The 17,530-nt window shown below is 39.8% G+C and overlaps 1 protein-coding gene across 4 annotated transcripts in view; it reads left to right on the forward strand.

Moving 5' to 3' along the window:
• The window catches only part of LOC109397859 (uncharacterized), a 469,989-nt gene extending 452,920 nt beyond the window's left edge, over window positions 1–17,069 (forward strand). For all 4 annotated transcript variants that reach the window (XM_062844453.1, XM_029855003.2, XM_062844452.1 and 1 more), the window contains one exon: window positions 14,149–17,069. In XM_062844453.1, the coding sequence (XP_062700437.1) occupies window positions 14,149–15,618 (1,470 nt within the window). In that variant the 3' untranslated portion in view covers window positions 15,619–17,069. The remainder of the gene's footprint in view (window positions 1–14,148) is intronic.
• The last annotated feature ends 461 nt before the right edge of the window (window positions 17,070–17,530 follow it).

The raw sequence follows: 17,530 nt of genomic DNA on the forward strand, positions 1-17,530 counted from the left end.
CAACCTACCTCATCGCTTTGAGTCACGTGGAAAACACCAGCTTCGCCAAAAAGATCACAGCTTCCACAGATGACAGCTTCCTCCGGGTGTTTGAGTTTGCTTCCGTTTTATTTACGGTTCGGGGAGATTACGGCTAACCTAGTAAGTGGAAGGTTTTTTCTTTTTATTTTCTAGTTGGCATTCAAAGGACTAACAATGCCAATTTTCCATACAAGAACTAACACTCGTATTATTTGACATGGTAGAACGTAGAATAGTATACGCTGAGGTAGTTTGAATTTTTATTTTTATTCTTATGTAGAATGGGACAGATGTTGTAGATGAATTCGCGACTTTTAATTGTAAATAAATTACTTGTTGTAGGACGAAATTGCTTTAGTTTTAACAAAAGAATTCGAATTCTTCGAGCCAAAAGTTTTACTTTGACATTTTAAATTGAAAATATGATGAGATGGTAGCTAGGGTCTGGGATCATTTCGGCAGGAGCACCTATTTTGGGCACTTGCTGCTGTAACTTAGTCGATTTGCTACCAATTGACTTATTTTTTTTTGGAATACGGTAAGATACGCACAGTCAGTGTCTAGCCATGTACAAAAATTCATATCAATTGGTTTGAAATTGACTGAGTTATAGCAGCAAGTGCTAAAAGTAGGTGCTCCTGCCCAAATAGTCCCAGACCCTATCTATTATCTATATCACATTACTTAGAACAAGCTTGTGAAGAGAACTGCTGCAAGACCGGTTTGTGGCATTTTTATGAACAATAAGCCTAATAATGACACTTAAGAGGATTTCCATACACTTTGGTCCCTTGTGGCATGATTCATTCGGTAAATAAAAAAAAAATCAAATCAAATTGGATCGTTTTTTTTTTTTTGTCAAAAAAGCACCTGAGCCCATCTCACACAAATGTGAACACAAGTTCTCGGCACAGACTCAATCTTTGAGGACATTTTGATGGAACTCAAACAAACCGAATTGATTCATGTACCAACACAACATGGACATGACAGGTACAGTTAGATAGAACATTAGACCAACAATGAGAAACTAGTTACCCCTGAAGAAGACACTAATCCCGTGTTGAAACGTTGAACAAGTTAAAAAAAACTCGTTTGTCTATATACCAAAACTGCGAAGGATAACAATTGGCACTGTCGTGTACAGGGATGGGAGCATTCACTTGCAAGCAGTTACATTAACTTGATCCTCACCCGCATCGGAAGCATCTTATCAAAGTACAACGTATGGAAAACTTCCATGTTAGTTTAATCTGAAACGTTGCCTTTGGTTGAGGCAAACGAAGGCAGTGAACGCAACTCTCCAACTCGCAAGTGAATAATCCTACCTTGATCGTACAACCCTCCCCCTACAATCAACAATCACTTAAACTCGTACAAATGCAGTCAGTAGGCGAGCGACCGCATCATCAATTCTGTGTTTCTTTCTAACATACTTGAATACTGGACATTTGAGCTTAGCAGGGACCATTCCTGCCTACAAAAATATAGTACTCGACAGTATAAAGTGCGCATTGGCTGTTTTGCTGTGTCGAATTTCAGCTTCTAATGCACCGATTGATCTCAAATTTTGTCTGGACATTCATAGTAACTTCAAATTTTATTTGTGAAAAAAGAAAAAAATCTAAGCAAAACCATGCGAAATTTTTGAAAAAAAGCTTAATTGCACTTTTTATTTATTTTGTAAACACAATGTTTTAAGTAAACGGCTTGTTCAGAAAAGATATGTGTTTTGTTGGAGTGATCAACTTTGCAGATACATGTATGTGTCTAAATATTGAAATCCCGGAATTATTCCAAAATATAAATTTTTCGATTCTTCTCGAAATGAGGGATTTGGGATAACTTATTAGTTTTTACATGGAATAGCGTTAAAATTTGTTTAAATTTGAAGTCCATTCGTAAACTAGAAGCTGAGATTCAGAACTAAAAACTTACGATTTTGTAAAAAAAAATCGATCAGTGCGTACATTGTTCTGTCCAGTACTGTAGATCATGAACACTGCGATGCAAACTCCAGAGTTCTTTTACATAGCGACCATTCGCTTAAATAAAAAGATAAGTCATTTCAGTAATCTAATTTATTGTTTAATTTCGACTATTATTTGCCTGAAAGTAGAATTGCAAATCGCCAAAACAGATTAACGATGCCTGTTAATCCCATGAAGATTTTTTTTTTTCCTTGCGCGGGTACAGTTGGTCTGGTATTACTAATAAAACTTAGCTAAATTGGTGATCACTATTGAAGTCACTTGAAACTTCTGACAGCACAGGGTAATTAAAGACTGCTGATAAATCTTTCGTAGATCAGCGAACAGCGATAACAGAGCACTACACTAGCCGCCCAAAAATCTTCGTCAACACACCTCAACAACTCTACGACATCGATTTCTTTGAATCTGGGGTCCAAATATTCGCCTCATTTCACTTATATTCACTCCTTTTTGATGATCCACCCGACCCAACCCCATCGCCAGAAGGAAGCGATGTACACAGGCGTGAACGAAACAAATTCCTAGCCAAACAATTTTTACTTGGATTTTTCCAAAACAGGATGTACTTTTTTTAGAACAAATGCTTGAATTTGGTGATTGTTTCTATTTTTCGGAAAAAAAATTAAATTATCGAAATATCTTGACAGTTTGAACAAACAATTGAGCACGGAGACCAGTTTTCTTCATTTAGGTGTATCATAAGAACAAAAAACCGTACCTCGTTTTCATCCGATTTTGGCAACATTTTTTTTATAGATTTTGGCAAAATAATGTTATTGATAAATCGTCTTAAACACGTGTTTCCCATGTAACCATTAGCACTATATTTCGCCTTTTCGGCCTTATAGGGCTATTACATGGCTAATACAGAGCTGATACGATCTACACTAGCACACTGACACGCAGGACGAATAATAGTGCCATATGGTTACTTGGGTTGCTCTTAGCCTTACTTTTTATAAAAAAAATATTCAAATATTTACATTGAAGCCTGTATCCGCAATAACCGGGACACAGAAGTACGGCTGTAGCTCTGTAGTGAATCGGTAAATTTTGCCAAATAATTGACTGAGAACTCTTTGGTGTGTGTTTATTATTTGTGCCAAATTTCAAAACAAATCGATGGATTACTTTTAACAGTGGATGAAAAACAAACAGACGTGGTTTTAAGCATTTTGTACAATCATGACCAATTTTCATCCGCATAATAGATGATTATTTTACGCTACAGTTCAAAGTTCTGTGATGATAATTATGAAATTTGTTTAGCAGTTATGATACTTATAGAGACACTTTTTTGTAAAATTTCATTAACTTCGATCAATTGGTTGGTGTTGATAGGGGTGAGTCTTAGTGAAAATTTTTCGTGTTTTCCATGTGTGATGTTTGCCTATTTTTTTTTATTCATAACTTTTGGATTTCTGTGACGATTTTCATGATTTTTTTACAGAAGGTAGTTGATTATGTGTATAATATGCCTGCAAAATTTGATGATTGTTTGTATAGTACTTTCAATAATACAATCAAAGCAATAAAGGGTGCTGACTGATTGCTGTCTGAGAGGTCCCAAAATTCTACATTTTAGCCATTTCCTTTGCCAAATTCAAAAGTAACAGCGCTGACAAGCAAAACTAGGAGATGTACAAAATTCAATGGAAAGTCCACTGTGACTCTTTTACACAAAGTTGTTTACGATATCGAGAAGGCATTCGCTCAAAAGCAATCCTGCTTGGGTGTTTTCTTAGATATCGAGGGTGCCTTTGACAACGTGCCTTTCGATGCCATATTGGAAGCCGCACGGGGTCATGGTATATCTCCAATGACTTCCAATTGAATTCACCAAATGCTCAAAAACCGACATCTATGCTCGACATTGCCTCAAACGGCGATTAGGAAATTGAGTGTATGTGGATGCCCCCAAGGGGGAGTCTTATCACCACTTTTGTGGAATCTCGTAGCAGATACGCTATTGAGGCAACTCAATAATAGCGGTTTCCCTACTTATGGGTTTGCTGACGACTACCTAACATTGTTAGTCGGTATGTGCATCAGCACGCTTTTCGACCTGATGCAAAACGCTCTTCAGGTAGTTGAGGGTTGGTGTCGCCTATATGGCCTTTCGGTAAATCCGAGTAAAACATCTATTGTTCTTTTCACGGAAAAGCGAAACCGTAATGGTGTCCGACCTTTACGTCTCTTTGATTCTGAAATCAATGTGACTGAACAGGTAAAGTACGTTGGAGTCATTCTTGATTCCAAGCTTTCCTGGACACCTCATGTTGAGTTCAGAACCAAGAAAGCTTGTATGGCCTTTGGGCAATGCCGGCGAACCTTTGGCACAACTTGGGGTCTTAAACCCAAGTATATCAAATGGATTTACACAACTGTTGTTCGTCCAATATTGGCTTATGGATGGCTTGTGTGGTGGCAAAAGGGGGAAGTGATAACGGTCCAATCAAAATTAGGCCATCTGCAAAGGATGTGCCTAATGGCGATGTCTGGAGCGTTCTTTTCAACTCCCACGGCAGCGCTCGAAGTGCTCTTTGACGTTGCCCCACTACACATTCATCTCAAACAAGAAGCACTTTCTTGCACTTACCGTCTATGGGTACTCGGTTTACTAGAAGAAACTCCTGTGAACCGTAGTTCAACACACACCTCGATGTTTCCACTATTGGTGAATTGGGACAAAGTTGTCCTTGCTCCAAGTGATCTTACAATTGCTTGTAATTTTCTATGTAGGGCATTTTCCACGAAATTCCCTTCCCGGAAAGAGTGGACATCTGGTTATCTCGAGAGAAGTATTTCAGACGGTATCGTATGTTACACTGATGGCTTCTTTCTCGAAGGTCGAGCAGGTGCTGGTGTTCATTCTCGTGAGCTAAGGCTGCATCAGTCTTATTCATTTGGCAGACAATGCACTGTTTTTCAGGCCGAAGTCTTTGCTCTTATGTGCGGAGTGCAATCAGCACTTCAGCAGCACGGGCAAAGTAATATACTTCTGTTCAGATAGCCAGGCTGCTATTAAAGCATTTGCTTCGGCCAACTCCAGGTCGAAGATAGTTATCGCTTGTCAAACTCAAATCGAGGAGCTGAATTCAGCAAACGCTGTTTACCTTGTATGGGTACCTGGCCATTCTTCCATCGCTGGAAATGAATTGACTGATGAGTTAGCTCGCACTGGAGCATCACATGACTTCATTGGTCCTGAGCTTGCTATTCCGGTATCCAAGTGTTGGGTAAAGCTTCAGATTGACACCTGGGCTGCCACGAACAAGTTGTACGAAGTGCGAAAACCAACGTTATAGCTGGTAAGATCCTTGCACTCAGGCAACTGAACACGAGAATTGCAAAAGGCCAGCCTTATGAAGCAGCAAAACATTTAAAAAATTGACTTTCATAAGGTCCGCACCGCATGCATTCCATAATGGTTGTGTAAACTTTCATAACCGTGGTCTACGATTTTAGTGAATCACGAGCGCAAAATTCATAATGCACTACATGAACTGTTCCAGTTTCAGAAACTAAGGAACTAGGTTCTCACCACTTTGAAAGTTTACCACATGCTTCCATCAGCTCGTACAAATTAGTTCTAGAAAACAGTCCTGAGAAAGGTTACTTCGTGGGCCTTCATCAAATTCCCAGTAAGTTTTACTTTGGAACGAAAGTGTTTTTCTTTTAATTATGAGCAATGAAACTAATGCCGACCTTAAAGCCGACTTGAATAGCAAATTTTTGTCAAACGCAATCGCTCATACGTCAAATAAACACGAGGATTGCTTCATTATGCTGACTATCGAATCTCATACAGAGCTCTAAATATTTCCTAATTTACCTTTTGAATTCCATTATGCTCGTTGTAGTATTCTTAAATCGGCATACAGAATTTCATAAGATAATTGAATGAGCTTCCGTAACGTCGTTTATGGTTTCATAATGCAGTACTATGGATTCCTGCGATAAATCTTGGTTCGTTTCCACATGTTTCATAATGGGCAACTATGAATTTCTTATGGAAAATTTATGGCGAATTTTCATAATGCATTTTTACGAGTTTCTTATGTTCATTTGCCTGAGTGTGGATTCATACTTGCTTCACTCAGGTGGCGTGGGATATCGTAGAGGAGGCGGATATCGCCGGTTGTGGCAGCTTTCTCCTTTTCGTCAGCCGTGGCGTCCACCCACGCTCACTTGTCCCGTCTGCAGCAGCGATTCACTTCCTTTTCTAGAGCCGAATACCGTTGACGGGACGCGTATTTAGCTGCTCCGATTCTTGTCCGCTCCCGCTCTATCGTGGTCTTTACTTCTTAGTGTTTCTCAATCTTCCGCCAGTTTTTATCAGTGATCCAACCTCTTCGCTGAGTGCCCAGCTCACCCAGGTTATTCTCGCTGGTTTCAATAAAGGCATTCTTGATGGCCGTCCACTGCTCTTCTACGCTGCCACTTTCCGAAACATGCGCTGCTCAGGATCCAAAATCTTCAACGAACGATGTCTTAGCTGGATCTTCTAGGCTTAGTGTACCAGTTATGGCTATAGTACCTCAAATTCGCCATAGTTGATTTTCAACTTTTAACGATGCAAATCAACAAGAAAAAATATGTGAACAAAAGATCACGTTCATAAAAGATGATTGCAGTCATTCAAACTTCACATTTTGCCCAAATTATGATAGAAATAAATCATTTTCCTTAAAATTTCGGCTTCCTTACACCCTATTTCGCCATAGTGTACCAGTTATGGCAACTCCCATAAGGAATGCATGTAAATAGTGCGAAGTGGAACCGAAATTAAATAATATGTCCATAACTGGTACAGGGTTCCTATCATTGGCACACGCCGTAATAAATAGTAAAAGTGGGTTTGGCTTAGATTTTATATTTTTCCTGTAAAATATGAAAACAAATCTATCATTTGACATATCGACGAAATTCGTCGGTCTTCTCCTTATTTTTGTAAAAGTAGTCTTCCTTAGGTAGTGCGATAACTGGTACAGGCACCCTAGTCGGCTGTGTTCAATCGTCATCCGAGATGATTAGAAGATGATAGTCAGACTCGATATCAACGCTGCATATATTTCGGACATCAAGAAGGCTGCGTCTCCATTTTTGGCTGATACGGATATGGTCGATTTGGTTTTCAGCATGTCCATCACGAGACGACTTTTGGCACTGGTCAATGGGGAAAGAGCGAGCCGCCAATCACCAGGTCGTTGTTGCCACCAAACTCTGCAAACAGCTCGCCGTTTTCGCTCATTTCTCCAAAACCATGATGCCACATGACACGCTCTATGTCTGTGTTGTCGGAGCCGACTTCGCGTTGAAGTTACCTATGCAGATCCTGATGTTGCCTTTTAGAACTTTATCCACGTCGGCATTCAGAAATTCTCCTTGTCCTATAGCTCGGCAGCATCAGTCGGTGCGTAACTTCGGATTATTATGAGGTTACGAACCTGTGTTCTGAATGTCAAATGATTGATTAGTGTTCATACTTCACAGGAAAAATATAAAAACGGAGCCAAAACTACTTTTAGTATTTATAACGGCGTGTGCCAATGATAGGAACTCTGTACCAGTTATGGACACATTTGTTAATTTGGGTTCCACATCGCACTATTTACATGCATTCCTTATGGGATTTGCCATAACTGGTACACTATGACGAAATAGGGTGCAAGGAGGCCGAAAAGTTAAGGAAATGATTTATTTCTACCATAGTTTAAGCAAATTGTGATGTTTGAGTAATTGCAACTATCTTTTGTGATCGTGATCTGTTGTTCACGAATTTTTTCTTGTTGATTTGTATCTTTAAAGGTTGAAAATCAACTATGGCGAATTTGAAGTACTAATGCCATAACTGGTACACTGAGCCTAATGATTCTTTCATTGATTGGCTTTCACTTAATAAGCGCCGCCTGAGCCGTGTGCTAAGTAGGGTAAAAGGGTATAATACGCCCCACCGGGGCAAAACGCCCCCCTTCATTTTCTAGCGATTCAAGCGCTTTTTGCATGCGTGATCGATTGGAAATTTTAAATATTGATGAATAATTGCCATCAAGCTAGTCCGTTAGTTGATTGGTTCTAAAAAGCAATAAAAATATCAAAAAGTATGAAATCGAGGCTTTTGGCGTAATATTTTACCTCTTGTAAGATAACTTCATTGTAAACGAAGCTAGTTCTGTTCGCTTGTGTTATTTTGCAACTTTTATGCAGTTAAACACTTGTTAAAAGGCCCTCCTAGGATAAGCATGTGGTGGAATTATTCCCTGGTACAGTTTTATCACGGGGCTGGACGTTTTTCTTTTGATGGGGCGTATTGCCCCGTTTGTTTTGATAAGATTAATTTTGGAACGTTTTCGGAAAACATTTCAAAGCTTCCATTGCCGCCCCTCCAAAGGCAAAGTTCTCATGCAACACTTCACTGACTTTAGAAACAACGATTTGCAGTGGACAATAGATGGAATAAGGCGCCAATTTTAGATATATTGCCATTTCTGCTTAAGGGGGGCATATTATGCCTGTTTACCCTAGTAAACAAACTCCTCAGTGTCGGGAGCGTTATGGCTATTACAGCATATGTCCCGAGGGTGGCTTGTGTTTGCCAACGGACTTCACTACAGGCTACAGCTATAGGCTCTCTTTACGCTTTATGCGTTATTGTACAGTGACCCCACAATTTATGAATCGGCAAAAATGACCACAGTTTATGGATCACTCCATTTGATCAACATGGTGATTCATAAATAGTGTACAAAAATTAAGGTGATTCATCGGTGTGGGGTCACTGTAGTACCCTTTTCCGGGCGCCGTTTAAACCTATTGTGGTACACTTATGCGTTAGTGCACTCTTCCAGGGTATTTTTTAACCTTGGAAATGTTTGACAGTTCTCTGGCCACTTGACAGATCACACTCAAGCAAGATAAAGACAAAACATAGCTTCCATTTTACTGACCTTGTTGCGGTTCTCATTTTGCTAATGTTACATCTGTTAAGTGGCCTGAGAATTGTCAAACACATTTGAGGTTAGGTTCTGTGATGTAATAAAGAATCCCCATCCCGATGCTAATTTCTTTAATTTTCCCTCAGGTATTTAGATGATGAAGTAGGCTTTGGTACAAATTTAGGACAATCCTAGGCACCAATGTTCCAAATGACGGATAACGTGCCTCTGGAGCTGGCCTTCTAAATCAAAAGTTCTGATACCTAGATATTCTTCATTACACCAACAAAGCTAGCCATGAAAATGTTTGACACTTCTGAGCAAGGATGGACATCTAGTGATTATGATAAGATCCCGAATGTGTCGCGGTTGAAGCGCATCGCGCGATCATAGCAACAACGATAGAACGTTGTCGTCAAGCATTATAACAAACAAAATGAATCGCGAGGCATGTGCGGCCATGATGCGATCGTTATCATGAAGTTGAAATGATAAATACCGAAAATTATTCACTTTTTGTGCATTCTTGTTGCTCTAATATCAAGATATGCCAATAAATGTATTGTTTTGAATTATGAATTCTGTTTATTGGTTCATAAACGGTTTAAACCGTGATGAATAAAATTTTATGCAATTCAGTATCACAATTTACATTTTATATAACTCATTTTGGTATCATAATGGCCATTTTTTCCGAACTGGTTCATTATGTAACTGAAATGAGTTGCATAATGAAAAACAGTTGTATAATGTTCATAATGCAGCTCATTCGAGTTGCATTATGAACATTATGCAACTCAAATGGGTTGCATTATGAAAATATTATTGCATAAAATTTTGTATGGAACTCGTTGCAAAACTCGATTTTTTCAGCACTCTTCGTATTTATCCAACTCGGCAAGCCTCGTTGGATAAATGTACGACTCGTACTGAAAAAATCAACTTTTTGCAACTCGTTACATAAATAACTATATCGCGACTTGTAACATGATCCGATAACGTGTGATCCCATGATAAAGCGTGCATCAGATGCTTTGATTGCCTGTGATCCCATGATACAAGCGGGGCGAGGGTGTCGGCATCATGCTACTGCAAGAGCAAAGGCAATCTTGGATTGTTCGTATCCTGTATCATTTGTCACTAGAAGTGATTTTCTTCCATCCGTGCTTCTGAGGTCATTTTGACAGACCACACACATGCACGAAAAAGACGGATCATATGTTCTACTTTATCGATCTTGTTGCCGTCTTTTTCATGCTCATATTACATCTGTCAAAATGACCTGTGAATTGTCAGTCATTTTGAGGTTAGGTTCGTTGGTGTAATAAAGAATATGGCACAAAGTCACGATGAGTAAAAATTTTATTTTTTTAAAATTATTTTCATTCAAACAGTTATAACTTGGACATTTTTCAAGCAAATATAGCTCAACATTTGGTTAAGAACAGTTTTTTTTATAAAGGTTTGAAAATGTCAACTTTTGGTAGGAATCAGGACACCAAAGACAGTTGTACAGTCAAAATAGTATACACGGAACCTAAAATTGTTGGGAAAGTGCCTGAAATTCACCTTGAAGCTATCTAAGCTAAACATACTCAAAAAAAGGGCAAACCAATTTTGATAAACATTTTATCTTTTAATTGTTACTATGTTAAGAGCTTCGAGTCAAATTTTTGAACGATTTTATAAATTAACGATAAAGTTACATATAGCCTAATGGGTGCTCAAACCTTCCAAAATTTCATGTTATGGTATCGACAATATCTGCACCAATATTTACCCGTTTTCAATGAAATTTTTATGGATTAGCTACATATAATATACTATTTCTGGCAAAAAAAATCAGCAATTCTTGTGAACTCAATCAAAAGTTATGCATTATTTTCATATCATTCGCCAGCTTCTGGCCCTCCTAATCGAACCAATCTGAGCTGCTGGGTCGTCTTAGAGCAGTACAAGTTTGACGAAAATACGTTTGTGGTTTTATAGATCATTTTATATATATTTTCTGAATTATTTCCAAAATTTACGGATCATTTTTTTTTATTTTATAAATCATTTTATGGATTGTTTCATTCATTTCATGACTCAGTTTAAAAAATTCTGAAATTAATTATTAAAACACTTTCCGAAAATGAGGTTTGAAACTTTTATATTGCATCCAAAAGAATGCTTTCTGGATTTCTGATATGACTCCATGGAATCGAGCCGATTTCTGATGGATGATGCCGATGGATTTCTGATATGACTCCATGGCCGAGCAAAAACTAATAACTGCCAATTAAAAAATATTCTTCTGCTTGGTTTGAAATTGAGGAAAAATTGTTAAATATATTTGTCCATCTTGGGCTACTTGGCAAATTTTGAGGCTGGCAATCGGCTCTTTACAGAAAAAATATCGAAGGGTAAGGTGTTTGGAAAATTAAAATTATATGGTATCTAACATAGATCCACAATGAATATTACTCATAGTGTTTTTTTTAACACTAAATAAAAAATAATAAAGGAAAGAAATCTGAAAGTGCTTCAAACATACTGAAACATCTTTAAAGAAATTATTTCAATCCAACAAACCAACAAACGAACAAAAAAATGATTTTTGGTAAGGGAAAAAGGATTTTTATTGATGAAAACTAAATTATTCACGAAATCCAGCGCGTGAACTACCACTCAAAATAAAAAAAAATCGAGTCAAAAATAACACATGTATTTCTGGCATTCGATTTGAATAGGTCGAATCTGCATAGGAATCACAGCAAACATACACCCTATTCAAATCGAACGCAAGATTTGTCCGTGCTTTGGACTGGAAATGCTCAATAGTCGAAATGTGTTTGTCTTAAAATATTGACACTCAAAAAAGACTTCATGGAAAAAATAGAAGTAGGGATGCTCAATAGCAAAAGTTCAAAAAAAAAAACAAAATTCATAAGATTGCGAAGAAAAAGAATCCCTGCCCAACATAGGTTGAACTCTATTTCAGATGATAGAAAATATATTAAGATGGAAATATAAACTACTTTAGTATTTTATAAGATTAAACATCAAATAGCTATATTTAGACAAGCTTTAATTATATTTTTTTTTAAAACAAGTTGATGTTGCACTAGAAAAAGGCCAGCGTTTCTCTGTGTGCCACAATAAATAAATCGACAATTATTTTTCATAAGAGCCTAACTGACTTGATCGATTTCTCTTCGTCGACTCTCTCTTACGCTAATAATTTGATCAAAACAAACAACATCATTATTCTTTTGGTTTCTATGGCAACATGTAGTCGTCTCCTTAACATTTCAACCAAAAAATCTTTGGAAAACTCAATATGCATTCTGTGATAACACAAAGAGAGGATCGATGTAGAGAACTCGAAAATGTCAGTTAGGCCCAAATGAAAAAACAGTGTCGAAATGAATAATAGATCTTATGGTGCACTATTAGTAATATTGATTAGGGCTGCACACCATAGTATTGAAGGGATTTTTAAAAATGTTCAATATATCAAGAAGATGTCGATTTCTGGATTTTACTAAGGCTTACCAGGCCAAGTAGAAATTACAATGTTGAAAACACAACAGAAACACGTGTTTGATGAACAAATTAAAATCTCAATGTGTTCATCAAACACGTGCTTCTGTTGTGTACAGGAATGTCAAAGCATTTCCAAGCATTGTATCAAGAACAGTTTGCTGAAATCAAACATTACCACTAAACCAGCATTGTTTTGAAACTTTAACGAACACGGTAGTTGATCTTAATTCACGATTAATAAACAAACTTAAACGTTCGAGTATTTTGAACTCTTAAACACACTTTAAACTTGAATACCACTACACCCATGCAACTCACCACATTCTGTCGAAGTGATAGTCTTACAAAACTCAAACTCAAACAACAATGGTTTTGGCCTATCCTTTCTTTCTTCTACCTCGAGTGGAATACTCGTGGCGCGCAGTGGCCTATTCTTCCTCTCCCTTTCCTATCCTCCTGTTCTGTTTTCTTGCGTTTGCGTGTTTTCCGTTTTGTACCAACTTCCTTCCATCCCACATCACAGTATGTCAAACACCTATCGCTCATTTCAAAATTTTCCGCGTTTCGCGTTCTTCTGTCTATCGCGGTTCATTGTTTCGTCGTTTGTTTGTTCTGTCCCTCATTTCCTACAATCAAAATTTCGTTCGCTATTCGGTTTACCTGCTGTATCTTTGTTTGTTCGAATCTCTGTTTTAGTTGTTCCGTTTTTTTTGTTTTTATTTAGTTTTGTTTCTTACCACTGTTTCTCTCTCTCTTTCCCCCGTTCTCCGTGTTTCTCTTCTTTTTGTAGGCCCGCTACTGTTCGATCTGTGCACACTCGTCCAAATACCTGCACGAGTTGCCGGTCAATGTGGTCAAACTGTTGCTCGAACTGTGGCTCGCCCTGGTGCGCCGGTTTACCATTATCAAGTGGATTCTCAAGTTGTTCCAGTGGCCGGCCCTGCTCATCTACCGCTTGATCAGTGTGCCGAGCTGCTACGATCAGTTCAATATTATGTAAATACTGTTTGGTTTTTTTATTTTTATTTTTTTTCTATTGTTTTATATTACGTTCTATGATCCCACTCTCTCTCACTCTGTTTTGTAACTATTCGCGGCGTAGAGAAGCGAAGAGAGAAAGATCTTTCCACACACTGACAAGCGATGGAAGGTGACAAGTGCCAAAAGCAGTTGAATGCTGATTAGTCAAAGCGAATGATGCATTTCCTAACCTATAAGTTCAAATTGAGAATAGTTTTTAGAGGTTATGTTTCTTTTATGTATATTAGTAACAGGTACTTACTAACTTATTTATTGACAATTTAGGATACGATTTTGGAGCGGAAAACTAATGTGATATTTTTAAAGAGTCGTATTTTTCGGAAACCAGTTTTACTGTAGATATACGCAAAAGACATTCGATGTATTTAAGTAGTTAGAGTCAAATTCAACATACTAATACGTTAATGTTAAAAAGCTTGGTTGTAATCTTGCCTGAAATAGAATCTTTTGACATTTGTACAAACGTTCTTTATTTGCTGCAGCTGTCCTTTTTAGTTTGTAGAGAATTGTAAACACAGCCGAAGCCAGCAGCAGCGCATCTCTCTGTCCTTTTCTCTCTCTTGTACAAAAGCAAAGCATGCTGCGTTCGCCTGTTTGAGTGGAGACTAACCTGACTTTCTTTGCAGACTACTTCTCCTAAGCCAGATACCTTGGATCTGTCGGGAGCTAGCTCGAACAATCCATACCGGGAGCTGGTGGCGAAATATGAAGCGCTACTGGAGGTGCAGAGGAATTCGGTGACTCGGAAGCAGAGTAGTGGACCAGCTACGAATGCTTCGTCCGGGCAGCCGCAACTGCAGCAGCAGCCCATGGACGGAGCGGTTTCTCAGCATCCTCATGAAGAGCTCGGATCGGGCGATTTCAGTTCGTTGAACACCAAGTTCACGGACGAAGATGGCAGCAAGAAGGACGATCAGAGCAGCAATGGAACGAGGCGGAAGATTGGCCTCCGAACTCCGACGGACTTTTCCGAAGCGGAGACCACCAGTTCCGGGTTCTCGGACGAGATCAGCAACAAGGCAACGCAGACCGATGAAGGTCCCAGGAACTTCCTGTGCACGATTGCCGACGAGAACTGCAAGTTCAGCATTTATGAGGACCAGACGGTGATCGACTCTAGGTTCCGATTCAGCCCTTCGCATCGAGAGCTGTTCCGGGAGATCTTCACCATCCTGAAGAAGGCGGCCAACAACCGTGACGAAGGAGAGCAGTTGCCGTTGTTGGATGACCAGAACCCGCCAACAGCGAAGGCTGCAACGGCTCCGAAGGTACCACCGGTGACACCGGCCAATGATGAACCCCCGAGCGAGTTTGGCGACGATACCCAGAGCGTCATTTCGTCGGCTGTTTCCGAACAGTCATTTGCCATGTCCGAGTGCATCACCAAGTCGGAGCGGAAGAAGATCGAGAAGCAGACCAAGTACGCGGAGAAGCACGGCGAACAGGAAAACAAGCCTCCGGTAGGAGTGGCTGCGCTGCCTGACGGACGGATCTTGACACCGTACAAGCGCCAGCCCTTGGAATATCTCAGCGTTGCCGTGGGCGTCAACAAGAAGAAGTCCCGTCGTCGTCGCAACCGTGGAGATAACCTGGATCGCTCCGACTCTCCAATTGCCCTGCCAACTCCTCCGCGGGTCTACACCAGCACCGGCAAGAAAGGACGCAGTTCGTACCGCCCTTGGAACCCGAACGAACCAGTGGCAAGCCCAGCCACCGCCGCCAACTCCTCCGCTTCCACTGCTACGGTAGCTTCCGAGTGGAACGGCAACTCCATGACCATCTACAACCGCAGCGTCAACTCCCCAACCCCGAACTCTTCCTCGCAACGCAGCGGCCAAAACTTCCGCAGCTCAACCGCCAGCAGCAGCAGCAGTGCCAATCGGAACACCTCCGCCGGAAGTGCCAGCAGCAACCGGTTCGCTGACCTCACGGACGAAAACGGCGATGCCGTTGTCCAGTTCAAGCCCTCCTCTGCCAGCCAAGATCTGCACAAACTGAAGAAACTGGACCTGTCGTACGCGGAAGTTCTGCGCCGAGCCGACCACTGCAAGCATCACAGCCAGCGGCGCCAGCAGCACCATCACCAACACAAGTAGGCGACGCCGCCTCTGCACGCAGGTAAATGACTTTGAATGTGTTTGTGTCATCGTCGCCACGAAGCGGGGCAAACGTCAAAAAACGGTCTTGTGTAATTTTTTTTATAAGAATAATCGTGACGAGCATGTGCAAGATTAGCGTTAAGAAGCAAACTAACGACAACAAGTTTCCAACAGTTTTCATGTTCTTAAATTTTTGATATTCGGACTGGCAAGTCCTGAGGGTAAATTTGACAGAATAAAGCAAAACAACAAGCAGAACCAGTATTAAGAAATTGCTGACCCCAAATAAAAACGAGGTTCGAACTACTTGAGCTTCTTTACTTGCGATTGAGTCGGTCTGTTGGATGGTTATAAGTTCGAGCATAACCTAATTCTTTCAAAAGCCATACAGGTCGATTCGTTCGTCTGGGTCTACTCCGTTAGGTATAAAACCGTTTTCCATAATAGTCGTTTGACACTAAAATGACATAAAAATGATAGATGCTACTTGAGTAATTGAAATGTCTAACGACTATTATGTCAAAGGACCATCATGTCAAACACCCCCGTATGCCACACGGCATTATACCAAGCGGCGTCGACATCTTCTTACAAACAAAACGACGTAAATAATGAGATCCTGATTTAATGAGTAATATATAAACATCACACACACACACACAAAATATTTATCTTACAAAAAAAATGCAGTGCACGAAAGTAATAAGGTAAAAAATCAGAAAACGTACGCCATATTGATTAGTTTGTTTGCGGGCGCCGGAGAGAGCCGCTCCCTCGATTTGTGACAGCAGGAGGAACTTCCTAGAAGGGACCTAAAAGCCGCGTTGGAGTAAAACCATTTATTTAGCAATTGTTAACTACCCTTAGCTTTAAATTGGCAACAAAACCACGTGTTCGCTGAACCATTATTTTATTTAGAAGAAAAACAAAGTAGGCTTCGTTTTGGTTATTGTCGTTTATTAGTAATATTATTGCCACATCGAAGTAGGCCGATGCGAGCATTGTCATCACCTATCGCCGCAATCTGTCAAATGTGGGTGATGACAGTGATCGTAGTAGTCTGCGGAGATCGTTATTGCGCTTTGGTCTTATTAAAGTTCTTAGATTTTTTAAAAGTCTGATGATAGAGCATGCGTGCGATGCGAGAGAATGAGAAGACTGCGCGAACGGGAAGAGTGCCGAGCATTCGAACGTGTAAACACGATACCCAATTTAGTAGAAGATAAGAAAGCCAATCATTCAACCAACCAACTAATTATACTCACTCTTAATGCGTAAACGAAACAAAAAAAAAGACAAATGGCAAATACTTCAGTGGTTGTACTCCCGACTCCCGCAACTTAATAACAACCGAAAATCTTAAGCAAACAACACTTACTAATTCACTTACATTACAATTACAAACAAGTTCAAAACTTTCCTGATGTATGTAAACAAACAAACAAACAGAACAATGCAGCACAGGGTTGCTTCCTAAAACACAGTGGGACATGCTGAAACGAGAAAAATAAACCAAGTAAAAGCTCAATGTAACTTATACAAACAAACACAAACAAAGAAAAACCAGACGTGTGACAGCCATTCTGAACTCGGAAAAGGGACTCGGAAGCATACGACCCTACAAAGTCGCAGCCGCGGTGGATCCTCGTCTCAAAGGCAAACGAACTCCAAAAAGTTCGACTGTGTTGCCGGTCCAGATTTGACCCAGAGACGACCGGCCTTCCACCGATCAAGGCAATGATGTGGAAGGCAACTAACACTCAACTAACTCTAGAAACAAAAAAAAAACGAACGAAACGAAACGAATGGGCGCGTGAGCCAACCAACTGTAATAATGTGTAGAAATTCTGAATAAAAACAAACAGACAGAGAAAGATGTAAAAGAATGTGAGAAAATGACGAGTGAAAA

This window comes from Aedes albopictus, chromosome 1, assembly GCF_035046485.1.
Source record: "Aedes albopictus strain Foshan chromosome 1, AalbF5, whole genome shotgun sequence".
Taxonomy (NCBI): Eukaryota; Metazoa; Arthropoda; class Insecta; order Diptera; family Culicidae; genus Aedes; species Aedes albopictus.